Genomic DNA, 27755 nt, shown 5'->3' on the forward strand with positions numbered 1-27755 from the left:
AATCATTGTGTGTAATTTACATTCTGAGTCAAATTAGTTAATAACCTTCAACGTGAGTAGATCAACCTGGCAAATCTATTAAACTGTTTCCGCATCCATTCTAGTATAACTACTGGCGCCTGTTGGGCTAAATTATCCTTCTTTCTCTTGAAAACCATTCCACAAAAATCCTCACTTTCCGTAACCACAGCAGTCGCACGTAAATATAGTGGTAATTCGTATCATAAACAGTCACCATCAGGTCACCGCAATGTGATTAGTGGTTTTTTATACCTGACCCCCCTGGAAATGTTTCCTCAATTAAATTCATTTTTATTTATTATTACTATATTCTCCGCGGTAATCGGTCATCAATTATTTGCTGGAATTGAATGAAAAAAGCCAACATTAAATTTAAATTTTCATTTGAGTTGTTATAAATTATTGGGAAAACCTTTCTTATCTCAATTACAGGTTTTTATTTTCTGTTTCAAATTTTATTTCCAAGAGAACTTTCGCTATCAAAATTCTGTTCAATTCATTTGGGAGTCTCATTTTTAAAACTTTCACTTTATAGGTAATCTTATTTAGTATTGTCGTTTGTTTTCTATTTTGTTTTCTCTCAATACTTGAGCGATAGAAGAACAGATATATTTTTATAAATAATTTCAGCACATTACCACTTTTTTTTTGTGAATTTATTAATTCCAATACCAAATCACGTGATACCTGAATATTTCGAAGTGCGGGAAATGTCAAATTCATCGGTATCGGTATCTATATCCTCGTCAACAAAATTTCTCCGGGCTAAATTTGCTGCGCAAAGTCTCCTTGGACAAAATTTCTTCTCGACTTCTCCGAAGGAAATCATTCTAGATAAAATCTCCAAGACAATGAATAATAAATGAATTCATGTAAGTAAATGTGTACGGAAAGACATATGAAATTTAAAATGAATAAATAAATTATAATGAATGTTCGGGGAAATTTTATGGTGCCGGGGATGATGTGATGAATTCGCGTGGATATTAACCGGAAAATTTAATGCCGAAAGATTCAATCTGAGGAGATTTAGTTCTAGAATCGAAAAATTACTCGAAATCTCTGAAATATTTGAAATAACACAAGTACCTTTGACATCCCCTGGAATCTTGTTAAGTTTTGCACAGATTAATGAAATTATCTAGATTCTCTGATATCTTTGTTATCATGCAAAATTTTTTGGAATCATGTGATTGTGTAACCTAACGTACACTTCAACTGATGAAAGGTTAACGATATCGATCAAACGGGGGTTCTATAAATGAAAAATGATGCATTTTGCTAATCTTATATCTATTGAAGTTTGTTTCTATAGTACTGTGAACGCATCGACCGTTACGATGTCTCAAATACTGGAATGACATTACTCAATCCCGTTTAACAGTGGTAATACTCTCGTGATGAAAATCGCTCTGTAGTCAAAATCAGTATATACCAACACACATACACACCCACGCACGCACGCATCGTAAGAATGGCGAGGTTATACGAGTGAACCAAAGAAAATTTCGAAAGCAAAAAGATGAATATTCTCAGAATAAAACGAAAATGCGCTCACCTGAAGTCTGGGATTAACGACGGCGGTTGGATCGTCCTGGGGGCCCATCTTGGCGGTGCCACAATGATGGTAAATGGTGAAGGTGAGAGTTCAGGCGGCGCATTCCCAATATGCGTCCGAGTCGTAGGTAAATCTTTGACATCCGGGAAACCGGACTTCGAACTGCCTCGAGCCGAACTGCCGCATGGCCCTCGTGCGACTCACGTTTTGGGCGGCGCGGATACCGGCGACCATGACGCGAACGTCTTCCGGGTGGCTCATGTAGTTCGGGATTATCCTTGGCGGGGATCTGATGTTTCTGTTCCTCAGGAGGATCTCACCGCGACTCAGCGGTCGCATCAGCATCGGAAGAATGTTCCAGGAGTGTCAGCCTTCGATCTTTCGGTAAGTCTGGGACCAAAATTGGTCAGATACTCCGAATCCTCGACGAGCTCCTTGGTCGGAGCCGAGCGAGGCACCCTGGAAGAGTAACTCGACGTTTGGCCAGCTGCTGTGGTCGTCGGGTGTGTCGGTGTTGATAAAGGCCAGGGCTTCGCAGCCTCCTGGGACCGTCAGAGGACCTTGACGATTGGCCAAGTAGTCGGCGATGTAGGGTTTCGCGGGGTTTAGTAAGATTTCACCGATTAATGAGGCCGGCTGATCGACGAGGGCGACGAAACCGCCGTAAGCGATGTGGTCCATCAAGTTCTTGCCGACCGGCGCGTCCTTGACGAGCGGAATCCCGATCTCGGCCAGATGCTTGGCCGGTCCGATCCCACTGAGCATGAGAATCTGAGCGGAGCCGATCGTCCCGGCGCTGAGAACGACTTCTTTTCGCGCCCTGACGGCGAACTTCCGGTTGTTCTTGTAGAACTCGACACCGACGGCCCGGTTGTCCTTTGGGTCGATGAGCACTTTGCTCACCAGGCTGTTTTTACTGACGAACAAGTTCCTCCGAGTCTTGATGGGGTGAAGATAGGCTCTGCTCGTGCTGACCCGCGTTCCGTTGGCGGTCGTCGTCTGGATGTAAGAGAATCCGGTCTCGGTCCTTCCGTTGTAGTCCTGGATGTCGAAGCCGAGCTCTTTCCCAGCTTGGAGGAAGGCCGTCGCGAGGGGCGTGTGGAAGGTCGGATAGTTTATCGCCATCGGTCCTTCGGTGTTGTGCATCGCCTTGTCGACCCTCAGCCCCGGGATCCCGATGTTCTCCATCTTCTTGAAGTAGCGAAGCACCTCGGCGTAAGACCATCCGACGTTCCCCAACTCCGCCCACTTGTCGTAGTCCCGCTTGTCGCCTCGGGTCGCGATCATGTAGTTAAGGACGCTGCTGCCACCCATCACCTTGCCCCTCGGCCAGTTGCACCTCCGGTCCGTCATCCCCAAACAGTAGCTGTTCGAGGGCTCGGTTCGGTACTTCCAGTTCACGTCGTTGCTGAACTGCAAGTAGTTGACCAGCAGGGGAATGTCCATTATCAGATTCTCGCTCCTCCCGGCCTCGAGGAGCAGCACCTTAAGCTTCGGAACCTCCGTCAGCCGACTCGCAACAACCGCGCCGGCACTTCCGGTCCTGGCGTCATGTCCGGTGGCTCGGCTTGCTGCTAAATTTCGCCCTCCCGCACAAAGTTCACTATCCCAACCGTCAGCGATGAGAGCGTCGACAGCAGTGATCAGTAGTTTTCGTTCCCGTTGATTCCAGTGTAAATCCGTCGAGGATTTACTGTCCTTCTGCACTTCGATGCTGTAGGTACAGTGTCACGACGAGTAACACGGCGAAAAACCTGCACTTCACCTCAGCTGCCCTCATATTTCTATGATATGTTTCAAAGCCGAGTTCTCAGGGCAATGCAAATCCGAAGAAATCTGAATCCCATTTATATGTTGGGGATGTCACGTTTTTTTGGCTCCCACCTCTATCAGCTCCTTCGCCACCTCCAGTAGCTCCGTTTTACATGATACTTAATTTGATGCTCTTCCGTCTTCGGTGTGTAACCTTTCGTTCGGCTGATTGAATTGCCTCTTGGCTCGTTCCATCGGTTCAGAGTTATCGACACGAGGCTGGAACTAGCAGTCAGGATTAGCAGCCAAAGGCTCAAATGTTCATTCGAATAACTCCGAAGTCCGAAAATCAAAATTTTGTGAAACCCCTTGGACACCCTATACTTTTGTACAATTATAAGCATAAAACTCAAGTGCGTGTTCATTTCCAAAAAGGTCAACATGTTTTGCTGCTAACTTTAGCCATTAGCTTTAGCTTTATATTATTGACCAGTGGTAACGAACAAAAAAAACCTAATAGCTCAGCTAGGATTTTTCAATATTTTTTTAGTTCCCTGTGCCTCTTGAGGTTAGTGTTTTTTATACACTTGTCAATTTTTTCAATTGACTGAATCCATTTTCCGGTTATTGCCTAGCTATCATTTCAACTGTTTTCTACATACCTTTTCATTCAACTGAAATACATACTTTTCTCATAATCTGACTACGTTCAGAACGTCACACGGTATTTTTATTCCACTTTCACACTATCTTTATGTTTTTCATATTTGCATTCACTTTCGAAATAATTCCCTCCTTTTCTTTATCTCAGGACACGCGAACAAAAACGCAACACCGCGTAGGTTGAATAATTTAATGAACCTGTTCCTCGTGACATGGGATATTTGGTCCTGTTGTTTTTCAATGGATTCGAAATCTCGACTGCCAAAATATGCTAATGGTTATTCATCAATTTGCGATTCACGGATGCCATCATTTCAATATGCTAATTAATTAAAATGTATTAGCTTTAGTAGGAATACAAGGCCGGTACTGGCCCGATTAGTGTTAGTGCGTGTACGTGTGAGTTTTGTTAGTGTTATTCTGTCTGTGTGTCAACCCCTGCTGTATCGGCCGAAAGTCAAACATCCATCGCACGACATTCGTTACTTGAGTCCAAAGTCCGGTTCGTTATCAACCACGTGACATTGCAAAATTAATAGTTCCAAGAATTGTTTTTCCGTCAAAGCGGATGATGGGGTGAACCTCGTGACATGCTGTTCCCATGATATCAAACCACGTGACTTTCTTTATGTGAGTCCAAAGTCCGGTGCGTTATCCACCACGTGACATTGTTATAAAAAGTCCAAAGTCCGATGTGATATCAACCACGTGACGTTCTTTTCCCCCCCCACCAAATGCACGTGGTGAGGACGTTTTAAAAGCCAGAACCTGGAATTTCATCGTCAGTCTAAAGCCGTTTTTCCTGGAGAATTGGATTAACTGCATATTAGGCATCAAAATTATGGATTTGGCACAACTTAAGGGGGTATTCTGGTCGAGAAGCCTAAATTTTAGGCATTTTTCAAACTAGGATAAAAAAAAAAAATGAAAAACATTGTCAGTGTCCATTTTTATATGATTATCATTGATGTTTGAAGAATATTAAGAAAAATTGAAAAAAATTTAAAAAAATCGTCGAATTACAGGCCGGTGAAGTGGGGCCTACAAAAAAAACGGTGCTCCCTGGTTGACATGATTCCAACCCTTGTAGTGATCTAAAACAAACAAATTTAAAAAATTCTTCATTAGTAAAGATGTTGCTATCGGATTGACCTTTGCCAAAGAAAAAAAAAAAATTCACAAAATGGCGTCGACATAAAAAAAAAACATTTTTCTTACCCCCTTTTTTTTGACCTTTTCGAATTTTTCAAAAATACTTGAAATTAAAATTTCAGAAAATCCAAGGCAGAAGCGATAGAGAGATGTATAAAAAAGATTTTCATCAAATTTCAAAGGAATCGGTAAGGTAGAACTTGAGATATCATGACAACCACCTCGAAAAAAGTAGTTTCGAGAAAAACGCGTTTGAAGTTTGAGAAACAATTCCAGTAGAATAACTCAGATAATAATATTTAATACTCACTTTGGATTAATCGCCGATCCCAGATCCATACATTGGGCCTTCTTCTTTTTCATAAGCAATGTCTCGCGAAGTTCTTTCTGCTAACAGAGCTGTTCTGCCTTCTTTTGAAGCAGCAGAAGCTCGCAGTTCAGAGCGATCAATTATAACTTCGTTACGTTTGTAAATCCGTTGTATCTCCGAAAATAATTCGAATTTTGAAAAATCCGTTTAAGGACATATTTTTGAAGGTCTAAACTTTGAAAATATGCAAGAAAAAAAATCGATTTTTTTAAATTTCTAGACCAGAATGCCCCCTTAACGCGATCGCACGGATGGAGACGTCTTTCCCTTTAAAGAAGCTTGTGGATCTTAAGCTTACTTTGACTACCGCGTGAGCGGAATCCTTCAAGTTAAATCGAAATTTGAGGACATCTTTCGTTTGACGCAATGTTGAAATGCAAAGGTATCGAACTCGAGCTTCTCACCAATGTTGATATGCTTTTGTTTATAGAAAAAGGTATTCGAGAAAAATAAATGCTTACAGTTAGGTCTAAAGTTGGATAAAATTCACAGAGTTTCTATGAAATTTCGGAAAACCCTGTGACTCAAGAAATCCATAGATTTACATACCGATTGACGCAAAAAATCGAACAACGAATTCGAAAAAAACTTTTATAAACTGACGAACAACGCCGTCTTCAGTAAAACAATGGAAAATGTTAGGAAGTATCGAGATGTTAGGCTGATAACGAAATGGGATGGAAGATACGGTGCTGGAGCTATTATAGCCAAACCAACTTTCCACAGCTGTACAATCTTTGATGAAGATATGATAATAGCTGAATTGCTTAGAACGACAGTCAAACTCAATAAACCATTATATGCAGGCTTCTCCATTTTAGATCTTTCAAAGACCTTTATCTACGATCTTTACTACAAGTATATTAAAACGGAATTTGGACATCAGGCAAAATTAATGTACACTGACACGGATAGTTTGGTATATATATCACTTCACCGTCACTAACATTTAAGAATGTATCAAACAGGACTTGGATAAATTTGATACCTCCGATTATCCGCCTGATAATGTCTACGGAATGCCGTTGATTAACAAAACAAGGTCTGGGTTTGATGAAAGATAAGTGTAATGGGAAAATAATGGCACAATTTATTGGCTTGAGAGCGAAGATGTATTCATTCAGAGTGACGGGGGAGGATGAGGATAACAAACGAGCCAAGGGTGTCAAAGGATCGCTGTTAAAAACGATAACTTTTGATGCTTACTTGAAGTGTGCTTTACACCACAAAAATTCAAACATCAGAGTCTTATAGTGAACCAAAAGCATCAGGTCTGTACCAAAGAGGATTAGGTAGAGTGGAAGGTCCCATAAGGCGCCCGTGTAAAATTTCGTAGCCAGTTTCGCAGCGCCTCTGGTGAGTTAGGTAACGAGTTAGTGACCCCCTGCTCTCCAATTTAGCAGTAGCGGTAGATTTAAATTCGAATATTGCAATCTTGGATATTTATACGGGTGAAAAAACACAAACACAAATGTAAAATCATAGTAATACGTGTATTAATAATCACATTTTATTTCGAAACGTGAGTCCGTTTCAATATCTACACTATTTATACTATTTACAGTTTTGGTATTTACAATATTTACAGTATTAATCTTTTCTTTTTATTAACCTCTATTGATTCCTATTTTTTTTCGTCCCAAATTTTCTAACTTCTCTATCTCTTTGCTGAGCCTGAGCTGCGGTTTGTATTTTACTTTCTTCTTTCAATTCTCGCCGCAAGAACCTAGCTTCCCAATGACTCTGACTTGTATGAGGAGTAGCATAAGAGCCCTACTGCTTTCTGCGCTGCATAAATGTAAAGGAGTGCACTTCTCTATGAGTATTCTTTCCACCACCATGGTGATGTTACTTGTGTGTATTATGCTTCGTATAATTGCCTTGTAATAGTGTTCCCAAGCAAGTATGGTTTTAAATACATTTTCTGCAGCGTGAATGAGCCCATTGTTATCAAGGTGGGCTTACTAGTGGGAACGCTGCTTCGAGTCAGTAAACAGCGTGGATTCCGTTTGCATATACACTTAGGATCAAAGTGATCTATGCAAATACGAAACTCTGATCCAACTTTTTCAACACCAGCAAATGATAGCCATTTTGCACGTCTGTAATGAACACAAAAGAGATTACGGAGACAGTACATACTGCTGTATCGCAAACAAAGCGCGATCAAGTGAACTGGACTAGGTTATGTTATTCGTCGTTGAATACTTACATTTTCGGATCTCGCGGAATACGAAAATATGTGTGACGTGGGTACATACGGGAGCTTTTCTTGCAGCCCTGTATCCCACATTCGTGTAAAATTTTTGGTAGAGTTAACACGTTTTTACCGGTTTTTATGCAGCACACTGTAATCGCCAAAGTTCACACTACACGTTAGTCGAATGGACGCGCTTCACCCAACAACTACGGGTGTTGTGTCCTGTTGTGTCCCCCGACTCGTAGATGACGCTCACGGCGGCGGCTACGCGAACCTTCCACTCTACCTAATCCTCTTTGGTCTATACCATAGAACAGAAGGAGGTAGCACTGAGCTGGAACGACGATAAGCGGACAGTATTTCCAAACACGACCGACACGCTTCCGTGGGGCTACAAGACCTGCAGATAAACTAAGCCTATAGTAGTTACGGTGTGAAATGGAATTGTATGACTATATGTAGGGTATAAAATGAAGACACATACTTGAAAAGTAATTTCGTTTATTAAATATCACATATCAGATTCATTTATCCAACTGTTGTGTGTATTGCCAAAACCTAGCCACTTGACATATAATTTTTTTCCACGCTTCTTGAACACCTTCTTCACAAGACAGATGTCTGGTTGAGAGATTTTGAGTAGATATAGATATTTTCAAATCTAAGTCCATTGGGATGGGTTGTAAGTGAGCAACGCATTAGTTTTACCAAAATTCGACTGTCCGCAGAATATTGCACCCACACTATTCGGAAGTAATTCGCAATGCCGCTTTTGTCTTTTCTCATTTTGCTTTGAAAGTTTGTCGAAATTCATCACGGAAAGCTTAGTAGGTTGTGTCTCAAACCGCATCTCGGACATGGCTGATCGGATTTGCTATAAATACCTCGGATTTAAACCTTTCCCGTCAGTCAGAGCCCGAACATGATCGTGTACAGAGGTAAACGAAGCAAGAAGCGACGACATTCTGGTAAGGGTCTGGTGAATAAAATCATCAACAGCCTCCCAATCGAATTGCACGTACCTGGTTATCATTACTGTGGACATGGTACAAAGTTAACAAAGTGACTCGCTCGGGGTGATCCGGGAATCAATCCTCTCGACGCAGCTTGCAAGCACCACGACATTGCTTACTCGCAGAATCGTGAAAATCTTGAAGTTAGGAACGCGACTGATAGGGTGTTGGCTGAAAAAGCTTGGAAACGGGTTTTTGCACCAGACGCCAAATTGAGTGAAAACGCAGCGGCTTGGTAATAGCTAACACAATGAAAGTTAAATCGAAACTTGGGATGGGAATTCGAAAACCGATAAACGTGACCTTAAGAAAAATTATAAATGCTGCAGAACGATCCATGATTCCGAGCAACGATGCAAAATTAGCTATCGAGTCTGCGTTCAAGGGAGCTGAAAGCGCTGTTAAAAAAACGGGTGATAAGTGTAAAGTGCGAACTCCGCACGTTCTACCTGTACCTTCAAAAGTCGGTGGTTTCTACCATTTCTAATTCCCATTTTCGCTGGACTTAGTGCCACAGGCGCGATAGCTGGCGGTGCGGCAGGTATAGCAAAAGCTGTGAACGATGCGAGCGCTGCTAAACGATAACTGGAGGAGAGCAAACAGCACAATAAAACTATGGAAGCTATCGCGTTGGGTGAAGGGCTTCATTTGAAACCGTATAAAACAGGTCTCGGTCTCCATCTTCCAAAAAGCTAGATTGGGATTTGTTGAAATATGCAAAAATCTTCAAGATTCCCTATTTCCGCGGTGTTTTTATGCGAAACGAACTGCCCAAAAGTGGCCCACGAAAAAACGAGTCAGCCATAGTCAATCTTGACGACAAAGAGGGTCCCAGAAACACACTGGGTTGCGTACAAGAAACGTGACAATAACATCGATTACTTTGACCTCTATCAAGCTGGCACCGCCACAAAAGAAAAACGAAGTTTACTATATAAAATAATTAAGTGCTAATTAGATGCTAATTAAATGCTGTAAAGTCGAATTTGTCGCTCCGCGATTTTTCAAAAAAACCTGTGGCGGTGCCAGGTTGGACTCAAGCTAGCAGCGCCACAACGAGAAAACTACTAAGGAAGAGTGATTTCGAAATAATGATTACACAGGAATTAAATGCTAATTAGATGCTCCAAGAATATCCAAAGCTCAAATTTTTTAGGCCGCGTTTAAAACAGAAAACCGGTGGCGGTGCCAGGTTGGACTCAAGCTAGCAGCGCCACAACGAAAAAACTACTAAGGAAGAGTGATTTCGAAAAAATGATTACACAGGAATTAAATGCTAATTAGATGCTCGAAGAATATCCAAAACTCGAATTTGTCGCTCCGCGTTTTTTAAAAAAAACTTGTGGCGGTGCCAGCTTGAGTTCAAGCCAGCAGCGCCACAGCGAAAAAACTACCAAGGGAGAGTGATATCAAAAAAGTGATTGCGCAGGAATTAAATGCTAATTAGATGCTCCAAGAATATCCAAAACTCAAATTTGTCGCTCCGCGTTTTTTGAAAAAAAACTTGTCGCGGTGCCAGGCTGGACTCAAGCCAGCAGCGCCACAGCGAAAAAACTACCAAGGGAGAGTGATAGCAAAAAAGTGATTACGCAGGAATTAAATGCTAATTAGATGCTCCAAGAATATTCAAAGCTCAAATTTTTTAGGCCGCGTTTAAAACAGAAAACCGGTGGCGGTGCCAGGTTGGACTCAAGCTAGCAGCGCCACAACGAAAAAAGTACTAAGGAAGAGTGATTTCGAAAAAATGATTACACAGGAATTAAATGCTAATTAGATGCTCGAAGAATATCCAAAACTCGAATTTGTCGCTCCGCGTTTTTTTAAAAAAACTTGTGGCGGTGCCAGCTTGAGTTCAAGCCAGCAGCGCCAAAGCGAAAAAACTACCAAGGGAGAGTGATAGCAAAAAAGTGATTGCGCTGGAATTAAATGCTAATTAGATGCTCCAAGAATATCCAAAACTCGAATTTGTCGCTCCGCGTTTTTTAAAAAAAACTTGTGGCGGTGTCAGCTTGGGTTTAAGCCAGCACCTCCGTTAAGCTGGCACCGCCATAACGGAAAATCAAAAAACTAACTATACCACAAATTCAGGCTCATCTTAGGCTATTCAAATGCCACAACGCCGAATTTTCTGCTTTTCAAAAAACCGCAAAAAACGGTGGTGGTGCTAAGTTAACGTTAAGCCAGCACCGCCACGCCGAAAACTAATGAAGGGTGAACAGTAATCTACTAGTTCTATAATTCTATGCTAACACGAGTAATAGTCCCAGTTGTTCGTAATCGAAAGAAAGAGAATCAAACAAATTACGTCCCATGTCTGCAGTATCACTATTTGCTCACAGATCGTGAACAATTCGAACAAGTTCTAGAGTTCATGATGTCGGACTCATTTCTATTCCATTCCATTATCGAGATATTGATTTTTTTTTTTAAATTCTCGTCTCAAAAATTTCAAAATTTCATGAGCTGATAGCGGCTAATTAGCGGCAAATTCGAGTGCCTTTGAAAATTTTTTACGATCATCCCTTCATGCAGAATTACCACGTGGATGTGCTATCTTTTTGTGAAGTTTGCAGAGCCGTCGATTTTTTCAAAAATTTGAAACACGGTAAAATAATTGCTTTCACCGCTAATTAGCGGCTAATTAACGGCAAATTATCCAAAAGATATTATTTTGATATTTGTAAATGGTTGTGCCAACTTAACGAATGTAAAAAAAATCCGTATCCGATGTAAAAAAAATTTCAAGTTATTTCCATTTTAAGTCATACCGAAAAATCGTCGGTTCATATTTGAAAAACCCATAATGCCCCTGAACGTCCCGAAATTCCAATTCGTTCACCTACTTTACCCGTGTGGTCAATGTCTGTAAAGGAATTTTGTGTATTTTTTTTCAAAAGCACGAAATTCGGGACTAGTGCGCATGAAGAGCCTAAAATGAGCCTAAAATTCCTACGTCATCCTGTTTTCAAAATTATTCACCCTTCATTAGTTTTCGGCGTGGCGGTGCTGGCTTAACGTTGACTTAGCACCACCACCGTTTTTTGCGGTTTTTTGAAGAGCAGGAAATTCGGCGTCGTGGCATTTGAATAGCCTAAAATAAGCGTAGAATTGTGATATAGTTAGTTTTTTGATTTTCCATTATGGCAGTGCCAGGTTAACGGAGGTGCTGGCTTGAACCCAAGCTGGCACCGCCACAAGTTTTTTTCAAAAAACGCGGAGCGACAAATTCGAGTTTTGGATATTCTTGGAGCATCTAATTAGCATTTAATTTCTGCGTAATCACTTTTTTGCTATCACTCTCCCTTGGTAGTTTTTTCGCTGTGGCGCTGCTGGCTTGAGTCCAGCCTGGCACCGCGACAAGTTTTTTTTCAAAAAACGCGGAGCGACAAATTTGAGTTTTGGATATTCTTGGAGCATCTAATTAGCATTTAATTCCTGCGCAATCACTTTTTTGATATCACTCTCCCTTGGTAGTTTTTTCGCTGTGGCGCTGCTGGCTTGAACTCAAGCTGGCACCGCCACAAGTTTTTTTTAAAAAACGCGGAGCGACAAATTCGAGTTTTGGATATTCTTCGAGCATCTAATTAGCATTTAATTCCTGTGTAATCATTTTTTCGAAATCACTCTTCCTTAGTACTTTTTTCGTTGTGGCGCTGCTAGCTTGAGTCCAACCTGGCACCGCCACCGGTTTTCTGTTTTAAACGCGGCCTAAAAAATTTGAGCTTTGAATATTCTTGGAGCATCTAATTAGCATTTAATTCCTGCGTAATCACTTTTTTGCTATCACTCTCCCTTGGTAGTTTTTTCGCTGTGGCGCTGCTGGCTTGAGTCCAGCCTGGCACCGCGACAAGTTTTTTTTCAAAAAACGCGGAGCGACAAATTTGAGTTTTGGATATTCTTGGAGCATCTAATTAGCATTTAATTCCTGCGCAATCACTTTTTTGATATCACTCTCCCTTGGTAGTTTTTTCGCTGTGGCGCTGCTGGCTTGAACTCAAGCTGGCACCGCCACAAGTTTTTTTTAAAAAACGCGGAGCGACAAATTCGAGTTTTGGATATTCTTCGAGCATCTAATTAGCATTTAATTCCTGTGTAATCATTTTTTCGAAATCACTCTTCCTTAGTACTTTTTTCGTTGTGGCGCTGCTAGCTTGAGTCCAACCTGGCACCGCCACCGGTTTTCTGTTTTAAACGCGGCCTAAAAAATTTGAGCTTTGAATATTCTTGGAGCATCTAATTAGCATTTAATTCCTGCGTAATCACTTTTTTGCTATCACTCTCCCTTGGTAGTTTTTTCGCTGTGGCGCTGCTGGCTTGAGTCCAGCCTGGCACCGCGACAAGTTTTTTTCAAAAAACGTGGAGCGACAAATTCGAGTTTTGGATATTCTTGGAGCATCTAATTAGCATTTAATTCCTGCGTAATCACTTTTTTGATATCACTCTCCCTTGGTAGTTTTTTCGCTGTGGCGCTGCTGGCTTGAACTCAAGCTGGCACCGCCACAAGTTTTTTTTGAAAAACGCGGAGCGACAAATTCGAGTTTTGGATATTCTTGGAGCATCTAATTAGCATTTAATTTCTGAGTAGTTACATTTTCAAATTTTCCACCCCTTGTGTTGATTCGCCCCCTAATGGCGTCAGCAGCCCGACAAATGGTATGAAGAATTGAAAAATAAATGAAAAACGACGAGCGACAAATTCGAGTTTTGGATATTCTTGGAGCATCTAATTAGCATTTCGTTTCTGAGTCGTTACATTTCCAAATTCTTCACCCCTTGTGTTGATTCGTTCCTTAGTGGCGCTAGCAGCCCCACAAATGGTATAAAGAATTGAAAAATAAATTAAAAACGACGAGCGACAAATTCGAGTTTTGGATATTCTTCGAGCATCTAATTAGCATTTAATTCCTGTGTAATCATTTTTTCGAAATCACTCTTCCTTAGTAGTTTTTTCGTTGTGGCGCTGCTAGCTTGAGTCCAACCTGGCACCGCCACCGGTTTTCTGTTTTAAACGCGGCCTAAAAAATTTGAGCTTTGGATATTCTTGGAGCATCTAATTAGCATTTAATTCCTGTGTAATCATTATTTCGAAATCACTCTTCCTTAGTAGTTTTCTCGTTGTGGCGCTGCTAGCTTGAGTCCAACCTGGCACCGCCACAGGTTTTTTTGAAAAATCGCGGAGCGACAAATTCGACTTTACAGCATTTAATTAGCATCTAATTAGCACTTAATTATTTTATATAGTAAACTTCGTTTTTCTTTTGTGGCGGTGCCAGCTTGATAGAGGTATTACTTTGACAGTTTCGGTAACCTTCAACCACCCTCGGACCTCATAAAATATCTCGGTGTTGGTAGCGTTAAATACAATCACGAAAGGTACCAGAATTATGATACGTTTGAATGCGGACATTTGTGTTTGAAATTTTTTAGCGGTGAGCTTTATAGGTATGGTGTATAATTCAACACAGTGAGTCTATTACTCGCAGCCATGGATGATTCATCAACGTTAACAATTTAATAACAGGGATTATGATTAGCAATGAAGAATTAATTAATAGTTTATTGAAACAGTGACCAGAATAAATTACCGAGATGGATTATGGTTCATCATCAAGGGTGCAGAAGGCAAAAGATTGAAATTAGCGAGTCGATGTGTCTGTTACGAGAGCGCGGCAAAGACTGTGTACAAAATGTGAAAAAGTGCAAATTAATATTCGAAAAATCTTCGCTGGCTTGCTGGTGGCAAATGGCCGCCTCAACAGATTTAAGCATCTCGGAAACTCAATGCAAACTGCAATCAGAACTGCTGAGACTGCCCAATATTACCAAATCTTCTCGACTCACGCTAGCGCTACCACCACTTGGAAAGAACTTAGGCGCTAAGGTCTTGTTGTAAAAGATGGTGCTTACACAGCATAATTTCAAGGCGAAGGAAATTAAAAATCGCCACAAGATAGCATGTTACAATATTTTGCCGCCGGTTAATTCTTTCTCAACCATTACTGGTCGAGCTTCACATTCATCAAATCACTCAAACGATTTCGTCATAATGCCTTTTCTTTGCCAATCAGTTGTAGGTATGTCATGAATGATATATTAAAGTGAAAATAAAGTGATTGCACAGATATTGTTCTTGTATAATTAGTCAGCTGTATTGTAGTCAAATACTGGGTAAAATTCTTATCGTCAAATTTACAAAAGTAAAAATAACTAGGCGTTTGACTAAATAATGAATAAATTAATGAATGAATTTAATGCTTATGTTATTTATGAAGAGCGCTGTATGTCGAAGCTGTGCCTTAAATCTGTTGATGTCAGTCGTGAGCGTTTCTCATATGTTTTTAAAATTTGTATACATAAATAAATTTCGCAACAGGGTTTGAAGAACGAGAAAAGAAAAACATTGTTGTAATATAACGATAACGATCGATTGATTAATACTTCTTTATATTCGAGCCGTTAGTCGCTATAATTTATATATTAATTCTACGACGGATACTGAACGGCTGACTAATAGCCATGGCACAGCTGCCTCCTGCTACCAACGCCTCACGCATATATATAATATACGTATACAGACCTGTGTATGACGTACATATTCTAACAACTTTTATAAATCTCCAATTCCACATGATCCCTGGACAACGCCTACAAGGCATTATATTCAACGACGCTCTTGCTATGAATTCAAATCCTCTTATTCTGGGAGCATCAAATAAACTAAAAGTAATCACAAATCATCAATTTTGCTATAAAATCGTATGGATACCCACAGTACAATCAATGTAGGCAAAAACATCTGAAATGTAAAAAATCCGCCAAGTTACCAAAACCTTATCATAATAATAATACAAGAACAACTCGGATGTTGTCAGTTTTTGGCGTGAAATCAAAAAAAAAAAAAACCCAAGTCCATAGGATCTCTCAGCAAGTAGGTATACATCGTGGAGTCGGACATCGCTGTTTAGTGTTGTGATATCGAAACATCATTCCAAGATCTATGTAGTTGGCGGGCACATTTTTTGTGAAAATCAATTAGGAATACTACAGCGAAAAAGTGATTACAGAGACTGTAATTCTTATTGCAAAATATTCACGCATTTGTTACCGACATTACGCGCATGCCGGTAATGTATGCGTGTAATGTCGGTAAGAAATTACCGACAAATGTCACCAAAATGAGATTTCGGTGTACTTCGTAATCGAAAACTAGATCAGCTGCCATTTTGTCATTTCACCATCAAATCTCATGGGACTGGGCTCAAAATGTGTGTTTCATCACCGTCGAGTGGCATCATACCGGATAGTTCGATCCATTCAGTGCAACTGTGAAAATTTTGCCAATTTCTGTGGGTGGTAACCAATCTGTAAAATTTTTTTCCAAATTTTGGAAAAGTAAAAAGACGCTCCACTTTTTGCCAAAATAAGGCATTAGTTGCCCAAGTTTCACTCTAATCGCTTAAGCGGTATAGGAGCTTTGCATCCCCGCGTTTTCGAGGTGTATAACGGGTCTTTTGAGCACCTTAACGTAGATAAAATTGGTTTTTTGAAATTTCAAGCTATACTGGCTTTTTTATCATTGTAATCGTTGTAAGCAAGTCAGTCAATGTAGATCACTGCCATTACATCCGTACTCTCAGTGTCCTCACTCTTTTGCTTCAGAAGCACTTGAATGAATGAATGACAGAAGACGACGTACTTTCAATCAACACACAGCTCAATACCCACTTATAATATCTAACAAAAAAGTAACCCAATTAGCGCCTGACCAGTTCCCTACTTGCATTAACGAGAAAAAAGACGTCCAATGAACTTCTTGGCAAGTGTAAGCGGTTACATCCGGCCATAGCGTCGAAAAACAGAAACATCTTTGAGATTTTGTTACACACAAAGTAAAGAGTGAATTTAATTGATATTTGCACAGCGATTACATACTGTTTTCATGTAATTACAGTTAATTTTTTGGTGGAAAAGAAGGTGTTCAAGACTTGTAACCATTTTTCCGAAACTCTGTGCTTCTTGCAGCACCGGAATGGTGGGCATTGTAGCAGCGAAGGACCGTATGTGAAATAAAAAATTCAAAATGTTTCTTAATATAGTTGACGATAGTTATGGTTTGTTGATCAGGATTTTGAAAATTCGAAAAAATGCGAAAGATTTGACGAGTTGAACAAAATCGTCGTTTTTTTGATTGAAAATCGTTTCGCATTTAAGGTGTCATCAATTATCAAAAAATGATGAATTCTATGAAAAAATCCGATAGACATACCGTGAAAAATCATAGAAGGAATCTGTATGCAAAGCTTGATCAGTTTTATTAGACATTTTCTTTCTTTGTTCAAATTTTCGATCGTCAACTCAGTTTTTTCATCAGCTTTCGTCCCTGATTTTTTTCCCGGTGCGTTGACCCTAACTTGAACGTATTGCGTTTTTTTTTTTTTGTCATCACATAATCTTATATTTAAAATAAAAGTTTTTTATCGCCATCAAAAATGAAACATTCTTTGACATTTTGAGGAAAGATACCGAAATAGTCTGGTATTTCTTCTTTGTTTATTATTTAAATCAGCTCACTTTTATCAAAACGTTCTATCTTCGATAAATCACTTTCAGATAAATTTCCGAATTATACGTTTTTTGCGGAGACATGTAACGTTTGCATTTTTTTTAAATGCGATGGATTGTTACATGAACATCTCTTGAGATCTTCCGCAATATCTACCAATATTTCCAGAAATTTCTTGACATTTCTAGATAACTCTCAACATTTCCCAACACTTCCCTCCCTGTATGAACCAAATTTTGCTTGTGATTCACCCCTCGAAAATCTGTTTTTGTAATTTCAATGAATCATTACGTTTTCGAACCTCTAGAATTCGAAAAACGTCTCGCTAAAAACTGGCTGAAAAAATTTGAAACTTACAGGATTTTACAACGAAATGATGGGCATGAAAAATTGCCAAGTCCCGTTTAATCTGAACTTCCGGTTCTACCAGAAACAAACCGATTTTCAATATTTAAAATCGTATGCTTTTTCCTCCTCATCACTTTGACTAAACAAACGGTTGTGTTTTTCTCAATCCATATATTAATTTTTTTTGAAATAATTGATAAATTTTTCTCATTTTCAGAATTTTTTTTCTCAAAACGTTTTCATTTGGCTGCCAATTCCTATTAGTTTCAAATTTTTTACTCAGCCGTTTTCGAGATCATCGCGAAAGTTTGTCGATCAGACTCTTCCTTTTTCATGGTGATGAAAAGTCTCGGAAATAAATAGTTTGTTTTTTTAATTATTTTGCACTATTCGATTTCGATTAACCTGCTCACGAAAATTTTGACGAATCATCAATTGACAACCTGCAACATTTTTTGGCTCAAAAACGGTCTGCTCTGAGCCAAAAGATTTCCAGGAATAGAATCCAGATTTTCGCTCAGTTTTCAGAAAAAAAACAATTCGAATTTCCATCGTTAGCATTGACTTGAGATTTTTTAATTCAAATTTAAAACTGGATATTTCCAAAATACTTCAGTATGCTTTTATTGATGAAAAAAAATTCCTGCTCCAGATTCAATACGGAATGAATTTTTCTTGCTTTACTATGAATTTCTTGTTTCAGAACTTCCGAATCGAAGCTGACTGTATACTGTATACAAAATTTCCCGACATTGAACTAAAATTTTTATTCATAAATCTTCTTTCTTCACTTATTTGAGAATCTGATTCGAATTAAGTGCAGCAAAGAATTTCAATCGAAATTATCGAAAATGAGTTGAAATTAAATATTAGGAAATTCTTGAATATTTCGTTAAACCTAGTCTACGTGACATTAATGAAGAAGTTTTTCTTTCGGCATTTTCCGATAGATTTGAACTTGTAACGATAGAAATTATATTGATAGATACCGATCAATTGACGATCGTTAAATGACATTTCGTTATTTCGTTTCATTCGAACTTGAGTAGCCGGATTCTATTCATTTCCACAGAATGAAATGACAGTAGTCAAGCAATGGAGTTCCCGACCATTCTTACGATTCTTGCATTTGCTACATGATAATGATTAAGAAAAGGCGCCGTTACAACCGGATACGAGACGAATATATCGTTATATTAATTAAAATCGAAGCCATGTTGAATGAAGTGAAAGAAAAATTTGTACGAAATTCACATTCGATCATCCATTGATTTTTTTTTAAATAAATGCAGTGGTTCCAGTCTGATACTCTGAAAAATACTGATGCTCTTTTAGAATTAAAATGCATGTGTGAACGATATTAAATATATATGTATATCTATGTACAGTTTTCATAAATATTGCTAATTCTAATTATTGTATAAATATTTATCGTATCACCAGATCAAAGTTTTCCATTATTGTAATACTTTCTATCCATTTCTACGATTACACTGAAGTCTTAAATTAATAAAAATGACGCATTAATTATTCCTTCGTCGCACAAGGTCTGTATAAAAATTGGCGGAGGTGAAGTCGCTGCACGTTTAGCTGTAAAAATGAATGTGGCGTTAGAAAAACTACTTCTACTGGACTATTTCTAAATGGAGAATACTGAAACGCGAGAAAATAATTTACGGTGTCTGAGAATGTCGGTAAAAACAATCGCCTGATATTGATAAGATTAATTTTGATTTTCTTTGTTTCTATTTCATGCTCTCTCGTCGCTTAGGGGTTTTTTTATCATCAAGAAATTGACAGTTTTTCATTTTGACTCGAGACACGGAGAACCTACATTCACGTATATTGGATCAGGTTGGAAAAATCATATTAATTTATTCTATTTCTTCTAATATGCGTTTCCGATTTTTGTTTCTTCGCTTTCTTGAACCATCGAACGATCACGGTTTTCGTATTGCTCGGGATCTCTTAGTGAATTTGAAATCTCGATTGCCATTAAAGATTCGAAAATCGCTCGCAAATATTGGAATCAGAAGATACAAAAACGGATCAACACCCGCCATTCTCAAAATTTTCTCAAGCTCTTTCCGCCCTCGGAACTCGAGGCAACCGGAAATTCATTCAAATCATCAGCTTCGCTTGATTCAGCAACCACACCAGACTGCGCAGCGCCAGTTGAGCCTCCTAAACCCAAGGAATCCTAATTCCCGTCTTGCGGGTCCTGCCGATCTCTCCTAGCCATACGTCGGATAGCCCCAATCCTCTTTCACCATGTCGGCTAGCTTCTCGCCGATCATAATCGCCGGGATGTTCGTATGCGCCGTCGGAATCTCCGGAATTATCGAGGCGTCCGCGACTCTCAATCCCTTGACGCCGTAAACCTGAAATATCATATAATTTTGTTAAAATATTGCATTTCCTTTTTCTGAAAATTCTCCGAAAGTTTCCCAATTTCGGTACAGAAACTTAAAGAATGGTTAAAAATTTTCATTTCATGTATGCGAAGTTTCCATCGATAAAATTTGATCGAAAACTGGTAACTAATAACGAGTATGAAGTGGTGAAATTATACGGCTGAATATCGTATTCATCTATACCTACGAGTATTAATAGTACATTTCGTAACGAACGTGGAAATGGTTGCTTGATGAAACGCGAAGTTCACGGTACGAGCCGAAGGTGAGCGTTGTAACATGCAAGTCAATAAACCTTATCCGTACGAGTTTCGATTCGTAATTTGTATCACAAGTCGCGATTTTGAGTTTAGAATGTTGAAAAATCATTGTTTGTGAATTATTGGTTGATAGTATCTGTATTGAAAAATGACGCATTTTGATAATAAATCACGAAGAAATAGACATTTTCAATTCATTATTATTATTACCGTTAATAAAATAATATTACTAGTAAATGTGTCAATAAGAAGTTGCGGTATTTGCATGAAAATGATTAACGTCGGAATATAAAACGCAAATATGACATCTCACAATAGCGTCGTAAATTTTTTTCCCCTTCGTATCATACACGTCAGTATTTTACGGTTAATATTGGTCATAAAAGTTTGAAAAACAAATAGTTATTTCGCATAGCAATGCACCGTACGTGCAAATATTTGATCCAGGTTCAAAAACTATCCGTTATTCGTTGTTCTTAATTATTGTCGAATGTACCGTACAAAATTGATATCCGAGTGATTTTTTCACTTTAATGGCAGATAAACTTGAGTATTAATTTCAGCTGAATCGAGCCGGAGACTCGTTTGAAATCCTGCAGATAATTATATTACAAAGTTCAAAGAATTATCTTGAAGAATTAAGAAGTTATTAATTTGTAACGGTTTGAATGTTCGTATTCTTGAAACTGGATATGAAAAATATCGGTCAAAGTTACTGAAATATTGTTGAAATGTTGACAATTTTTAAATTATAAAACAGAATACGAACGACAAGTAAACCCCTCCGTTTATAGAAACGATTGTTTTTGAAAATCGTAATCACAAAAACTTTTCGCCACTGGTTTTGAACAAAATAGCGATTGTTACTTCACCACTCACGCTCCCAACTTCACACTCATCAGAAATCGTCTATTTTCCGCACTTGTAATGAAAAAATATACTTTAGTCAACGCAAGCACGTTATGCGTGTTTTCTATACAGGAAATACCCGTTTCTATGTCTTTTCTGTACTCCGCGCATGCGCAGTCAAAAATAAATCTGACATTGCCCGACCCTCACCTCAATTCCATGGTTCGCGAAAGATCGCGTAACATGCTCTTTTCATGAAAAGAATCGTGTGCAATAAGGAAGCAACGGTATTTTCCCCAATGCTTTTTTGTTACAAGATATACTATTTCGTAACACCTGCATGAGAAGTTCTACGTCATGCACCATAGAGAGTGTGCCAGGCGGTCGATTCCCGAACACTTACCAAACTCTACGGTAACGTCGAAAATCGTTGGGTAATGTATATTAGATACAGTTTTGCGAGGTTAGCTGGCGTAAGTGGCGCCATCGGACGGGATGAGTGGCGACTACGATCGCGTCCGTTGTGTCGCAGCAACGCGTCTACGTTTACGTTGGAATACCACGTTTCCACGTGTTGCAAAAAAAGTAGACGATACCCGAGCGTGCGCTCACGTGACCCTCGAACTCGTGCACGAATCACCTACTTTGCGTACTTGTATGGTAACTTACTATTGTGATACTAGCCGCGTGGTGCTAACTTTACCACTTTCGTCAAGAGTTAGCTTCTTCGCACGTATATCGGATACTAATTTTTGTACAGACTGCAGAAAAAGTTTTAAACAACGTTAAACAAAAAGTTTTTTACGGTGCCCGTGAAGCGTGCAGAAAGTTAATTAGAGTGTTGAAAAGCGTGCGCAAAAGTAACTAGAATGTTTGAATATCGCGCAAAAAGTAACTAGTGGGTGTAAACGAGTCGATCTACGCATGCGCAGCACGTACTATTGGAAAAAGTGGCACTTCTCGCACGCTTCACAGGTATTGAAAAGGGACTTTTGATTTACGTGTTGAAAAAAAGGACTATTTCCCTCGTGAAAGATGGCTGCTTAATTCACGAGGAGAGTATTAAACCTCTGGATAACAGGTTCAGCTAAAACTTCCACGGATATTTCTTTGGGCCTAAAATATGGAGCGTAGTTTCATCCATTAGGTCTTTCTTCGCTCGACTTACAAAACATCAGTTTGTCAAAATTTGTAGTTTATACGTTATTATGGCTTTGAAATGATAATGTATCCTTCCACACTTGAAACTATGAGAACCTGTTATTAAAACTTGAAGAGAGGATAATGAAAATTAATATTCCAGTCGAAAATACTGCTACCATAATTGATTTTAATCGGAGTGAAGAACGGTCCGATGGATGATAATAGCCAAACATCCAAAGGCTCATTTGCTAGGGCGAAAAACCACTCCTAGAAGTTTATGTAAATTCCGTGATTCGTAAGTCTTATGTACTCGGCTTGTTAGTGTATTCTTTTTGTTGCGTGTAACATAAATGGATGTATTATTATTCATTGCTTTTCCGTTTAAGCCGCCGAGAGTTGCAACTTCATGCAAATTGTTTTTATCATTTTCTGTTGAAAACAATAGCAAAATCTTTCTTCTCGTATTCAAGGTTCACAATCAGCCATTCGATATCCTAGAAGCTAAAAAAAAAAAATCTAAAAACAAACACTGAAATCAAATCTGCTGTGGCGAGTCATTAATTGCCCGTTTTTCCCTACGTGCTGCTGTATAATTTCGCTGATTATTGACATTAATGTTTCCACGTAGGTTAGAATTACGATCGACCTTAAAGTCATGTCTCATTCACTTCGCAAGAAAAAGAAAATATTCCAGGAATCACTTCCCATTACGTTCGGACAATCAGGAAATGCGGATTTCAGATTGTTGTGATCGATTAAAATCCAAACATTTTCTTCATTTCAGTTTACTGTTTTCTGTTTATTCCTGTATTTGCTAAACGATTTCACGCAACGTTTTAAGAAAAAACTATCTTCTTTGACCTGAAGGATAATCAAGAAGTTATATATCATGCCAATCATTGTGATCTATACTTATAGTTGTGATCACTGTACGTAAGAATTATCGTCCTCTGACATAATTTAACGTCTGGATGCAACAACAACTTGAATTGAGTTTTTTTCGCTTATACGTGCATAATTACATTCTTCGTGAACCACGTATAGACTGGACTTATTGCAACTATTGTGAAAATAATACTATGAATGAATGGGAATACTGTAAACAATACTCTGAGATAGATATATCAGGAACAGAAACTAGTAGCTTGAACCCTAGTTCTGCTGCATAGTAACATGAGTCAGTTACCATACTATTCAACAAACTTTCTAAAATAAAATATGTTGATCAGAACACACGCGTGTAAATTTTTTCCCACCATATCCTTCCTTTTATGCACAAAATGCAATTTATTCAAAAATAATTTGATTCATGTTTACTATTCTTCAGAATTTAAGCAATTGGCGTAGTAATAATTATGTTTTTATGGGTATTATTGCGATAAGAAAGATGAAGAAAATTTTGCAAAAAAATAAAAAAAAAAGATTAATTTTTTCATTAAAACACCTGCACATCGGTTAAGAAATACTATATTCATGTTTCATTGTTCAAAACTTGACTCGAGTTAAGTTGTTGTTGCACGCAGGGGCTCGAATGTGGTCAGAAACCCGTCGTATAACCAAATTCTATGCAAGTCACAGAATTACACTCTCGTGTTGCAAAATATGCGAAAATGGGCATTCGCCTGTCTAGTCTAAGTGAAGAAACAGGAGTTGTCGAATCTAAAGACTATTCTCACGTTTCCTGACGATGACTCGACTTTTCTACAATTTTGACACCCGTGAAAAATGATGATATCCCGGGTTAGTTGGTCAGAGTAGAAATCGCAGGTCTAATAAGTTGAGGTCGTGAGCCTAATTATTTATGGCTTTTTGTCGAGCATTTAGAGTAAAAAGTTCGATTAATTCCGTTGTTTAGACAGCATGCTCACAAGAGTTAATACCGAAAAAATAATTCATGACGAAAGGTTGAAACTACTTGAGTAACGCGACCCCCTCAGCCTTGGCTTTGAAAATTATACACTTTGTTTTTTACGTTCAATCGACAAATCAAAAGCTCTAACCATTTCTGTTTTGATCTGCGATTTTTTTTTGTGGTATTACTTCCTTTAAAATACGCCTAATTTTTTCAGATTTTCTCCAACCGTTCGTGAATTTTGAATATTTTCAAGTTCTAGATTATGCTCTAACCGATTGTCTTGAAAATTTTTACCGAAATTGGTAGACTTTTTCTTCCATTTACTTGAATTGTATATTCTTCGACATCGCCTTAACCCGCATACACACCTCAACGGGAGTAATAGGTACGTAAGAACGAATGAATTAGAATCAAATTAGATAGAAAAAAATCGATCATTTTTTTAAGTTCAATATTTGTTTTTTGGTATGTCACATGTGCGTCACATTGTAATGTTGTAAATATTTTTTTAGTCTATGTATAATAACATTTTATTGTACATATCACTCCTGTCGATGCAGTATTAAAAAGAAAAAAAAATTGAGATTAAAAAAAAATTACCACTTTTAATTTCGTTGAGAAATGTTTGTTTATGATTATAGAATTTTAAAATTTTTTTTAAGGCAATCGGTAAGTCCGCTATTTTGAACTACATGGGTCGCAGAAAAATGTACGAAAAATTAGAATAGTGTTTCCGAGAAAGTACTGAATTGGTTTATCAATTTCACGTGAATAACCCCATATTACACTTCCTACTTGTAGTACGGTGGCAGTATTTATCAATTGGTATCCTGAGAATGATATATTATGATGTAGTTCTTTAAGCTGTCTTACTTCAAGTGTGTTTGTGACGGAATTTACTACCGATCGTTCAGATCGTGGTCAAGTCATAAAAAATGTAAATCACGTCACGTTCGACGCCTTTAACCGCTTTCTTCGAAAACAATCGTAGCTGCGTACAAAACACAAGTCGATTATATCTTTTCCTCGTGAGAATGGCGAGGTTATACGAGCGAACCAACGAAAATTTCGAAAACAAGAAGAGGAATATTCGCAGAATAAGATGAAAAAGCGCTCACCTGGAGTCTGGGATTAACGACGGCGGTTGGATCGTTCTGAGGGCCCATCTTAGCGGTGCCACAATGATGGTAAATGGTGAAGGTGAGAGTTCGGGCGGCGCATTCCCAATATGCGTCCGAGTCGTAGGTAAATCTTTGACATCCGGGAAACCGAACGTCGAACTGCCTCGAGCCGAACTGCCGCATGGCCCTCGTGCGACTCACGTTTTGGGCGGCGCGGATACCGGCGACCATGACGCGAACGTCTTCCGGGTGGCTCATGTAGTTCGGGATTATCCTTGGCGGGGATCTGATGTTTCTGTTCCTCAGGAGGATCTCACCGCGACTCAGCGGTCGCATCAGCATCGGAAGAATGTTCCAGGAGTGTCGGCCTTCGATCTTTCGGTAAGTCTGGGCCCAAAATTGGTCAGATACTCCGAATCCTCGACGGGCTCCTTGGTCGGAGCCGAGCGAGGCACCCTGGAAGAGTAACTCGACGTTTGGCCAGCTGCTGTGGTCGTTGGGTGTGTCGGTGTTGATAAAGGCTAGGGCTTCGCAGCCTCCTGGGACCGTCAGAGGGCCTTGACGATTGGCCAAGTAGTCGGCGATGTAGGGTTTCGCGGGGTTCATCATGTCTCTACCGATTATTGAGGCCGGCTGATCGACGAGAGCGACGAAACCGCCGTAAGCGATGTGGTCCATCAAGTTCTTGCCAACCGGCGCGTCCTTGACGAGCGGAATCCCGATCTCGGCGAGATGCTTGGCCGGTCCGATCCCACTGAGCATGAGAATCTGAGCGGAGCCGATCGTCCCGGCGCTGAGAACGACTTCTTTTCGCGCCCTGACGGCGAACTTCCGGTTGTTCTTGTAGAACTCGACACCGACGGCCCGGTTGTCCTTTGGGTCGATGAGCACTTTGCTCACTAGGCTGTTTTTACTGACGAACAAGTTCCTCCGAGTCTTGATGGGGTGAAGATAGGCTCTGCTCGTGCTGACCCGCGTTCCGTTAGCGGTCGTCGTCTGGATGTAAGAGAATCCGGTCTCGGTCCTTCCGTTGTAGTCCTGGATGTCGAAGCCGAGCTCTTTCCCAGCCTGGAGGAAGGCCGTCGCGAGGGGCGTGTGGAAGGTCGGATAGTTTATCGCCATCGGTCCTTCGGTGTTGTGCATCGCCTTGTCGACCCTCAGCCCCGGGATCCCGATGTTCTCCATCTTCTTGAAGTAGCGAAGCACCTCGGCGTAAGACCATCCGACGTTCCCCAACTCCGCCCACTTGTCGTAGTCCCGCTTGTCGCCTCGGGTCGCGATCATGTAGTTAAGGACGCTGCTGCCACCCATCACCTTGCCCCTCGGCCAGTTGCACCTCCGGTCCGTCATCCCCAAACAGTAGCTGTTCGAGGGCTCGGTTCGGTACTTCCAGTTCACGTCGTTGCTGAACTGCAAGTAGTTGACCAGCAGGGGAATGTCCATTATCAGATTCTCGCTCCTCCCGGCCTCGAGGAGCAGCACCTTAAGCTCCGGAACCTCCGTCAGCCGACTCGCAACAACCGCGCCGGCACTTCCGGCCCCGACGACGATCACGTCGTATTCGGCATCCGGTCCTGGCGTCATGTCCGGTGGCTCGGCGTGCTGGTAAATTTCACCCTCCCGCACAAATCTCACCACCCCAACCGTCAGTGAGGAAAGCATCGACAGCAGTGATCGGTAGTTCTCGTTCCCGCTGATACCCGTGTAAATCCGTCGAGGCAATGCCTGTCCTTCTGCACTTTGGTGCTGCAGGCATAACGTCACTACTAACAGCACTGCAGCAGCGAAATTCCGAACGGATCTCACTTCCATCGTCACCCGCATGTTTCGCGAACAATTCACCAGTGAGATATGTGCTCGGAAAAACACGTATCCCTCGTATTTATACGCAAGGCCGCATCCACCTTGGCGCCCACCTCACAGTGCGATCCTTCTTCCGTGATACTTTATTCGATCCCCAGTGATTCCCCTCTACTTTCCTCCCTCCCCCTCCCTTTTCTTCTGCATCGTTTTAATCACCTGAAGTCCCGTCCGCTGGGCCGTAGAACTCTGTGATTCATGCCCTATTCGACCGCATTGCGGTCTCGTACATTTATTTGCCGAAAAAGGATACCAACCACGGTATTGCCGGGAACGTTTGTCAATCCTGTTTCGATTCTTCGCGTTTCTTTTTCATTTACAAGTTTCCTCTTCTCATATCATTTAATAATATATACATATCGAGTACTTGATTATTATTCATTATATTCAACCGTTTATTTTATTACAACATGCTTTTACCTTTTCTCAATCTCATATTAGATTTCAATTTTTAGATAGCAGCATTTTAATAATATTCATTCATCTACATTTTCAAATTGTTTTTCTACCTCCATACTTGGTCGCATTTCTTATGTTATATCAAATTATAAACATGGGAGTTGTCATTCATATATTCACTTTCACATTACTTATAAATTCCCGGTTTTCAGTC

At 39.9% G+C, this 27755-nt stretch overlaps 2 protein-coding genes across 2 annotated transcripts in view; one reads left to right on the forward strand and one right to left on the reverse strand.

The window, feature by feature from the left end:
- LOC124416725 (flotillin-2) overlaps positions 1-27755 on the forward strand; it is a 403676-nt gene that overhangs the window by 41132 nt on the left and 334789 nt on the right. The window lies entirely within an intron of this gene.
- On the reverse strand, positions 19554-27145 carry LOC124416710 (glucose dehydrogenase [FAD, quinone]-like). Its single transcript, XM_046897970.1, has 2 exons — positions 25280-27145; positions 19554-20021 (listed from the first exon to the last, which is right to left on the reverse strand). The coding sequence occupies exons 1-2, from the start codon at positions 27104-27106 to the stop codon at positions 19875-19877; spliced, it is 1974 nt and encodes a 657-aa protein (XP_046753926.1). The 5' UTR covers positions 27107-27145; the 3' UTR covers positions 19554-19874.

This window comes from Diprion similis, chromosome 3 (assembly GCF_021155765.1).
Source record: "Diprion similis isolate iyDipSimi1 chromosome 3, iyDipSimi1.1, whole genome shotgun sequence".
Classification (NCBI taxonomy): Eukaryota; Metazoa; Arthropoda; class Insecta; order Hymenoptera; family Diprionidae; genus Diprion; species Diprion similis.

Bases quoted from the DNA above. Each gene is read 5' to 3' on its own strand.
- LOC124416710 (XM_046897970.1), bottom strand. From the start codon at position 27,106: ATGCGGGTGACGATGGAAGTGAGATCCGTTCGGAATTTCGCTGCTGCA. The intron at 20,022-25,279 runs GTGAGCGCTTTT...ATGATATTTCAG, and splicing joins TCGTTAATCCCAGACTCCAG to GTTTACGGCGTCAAGGGATT.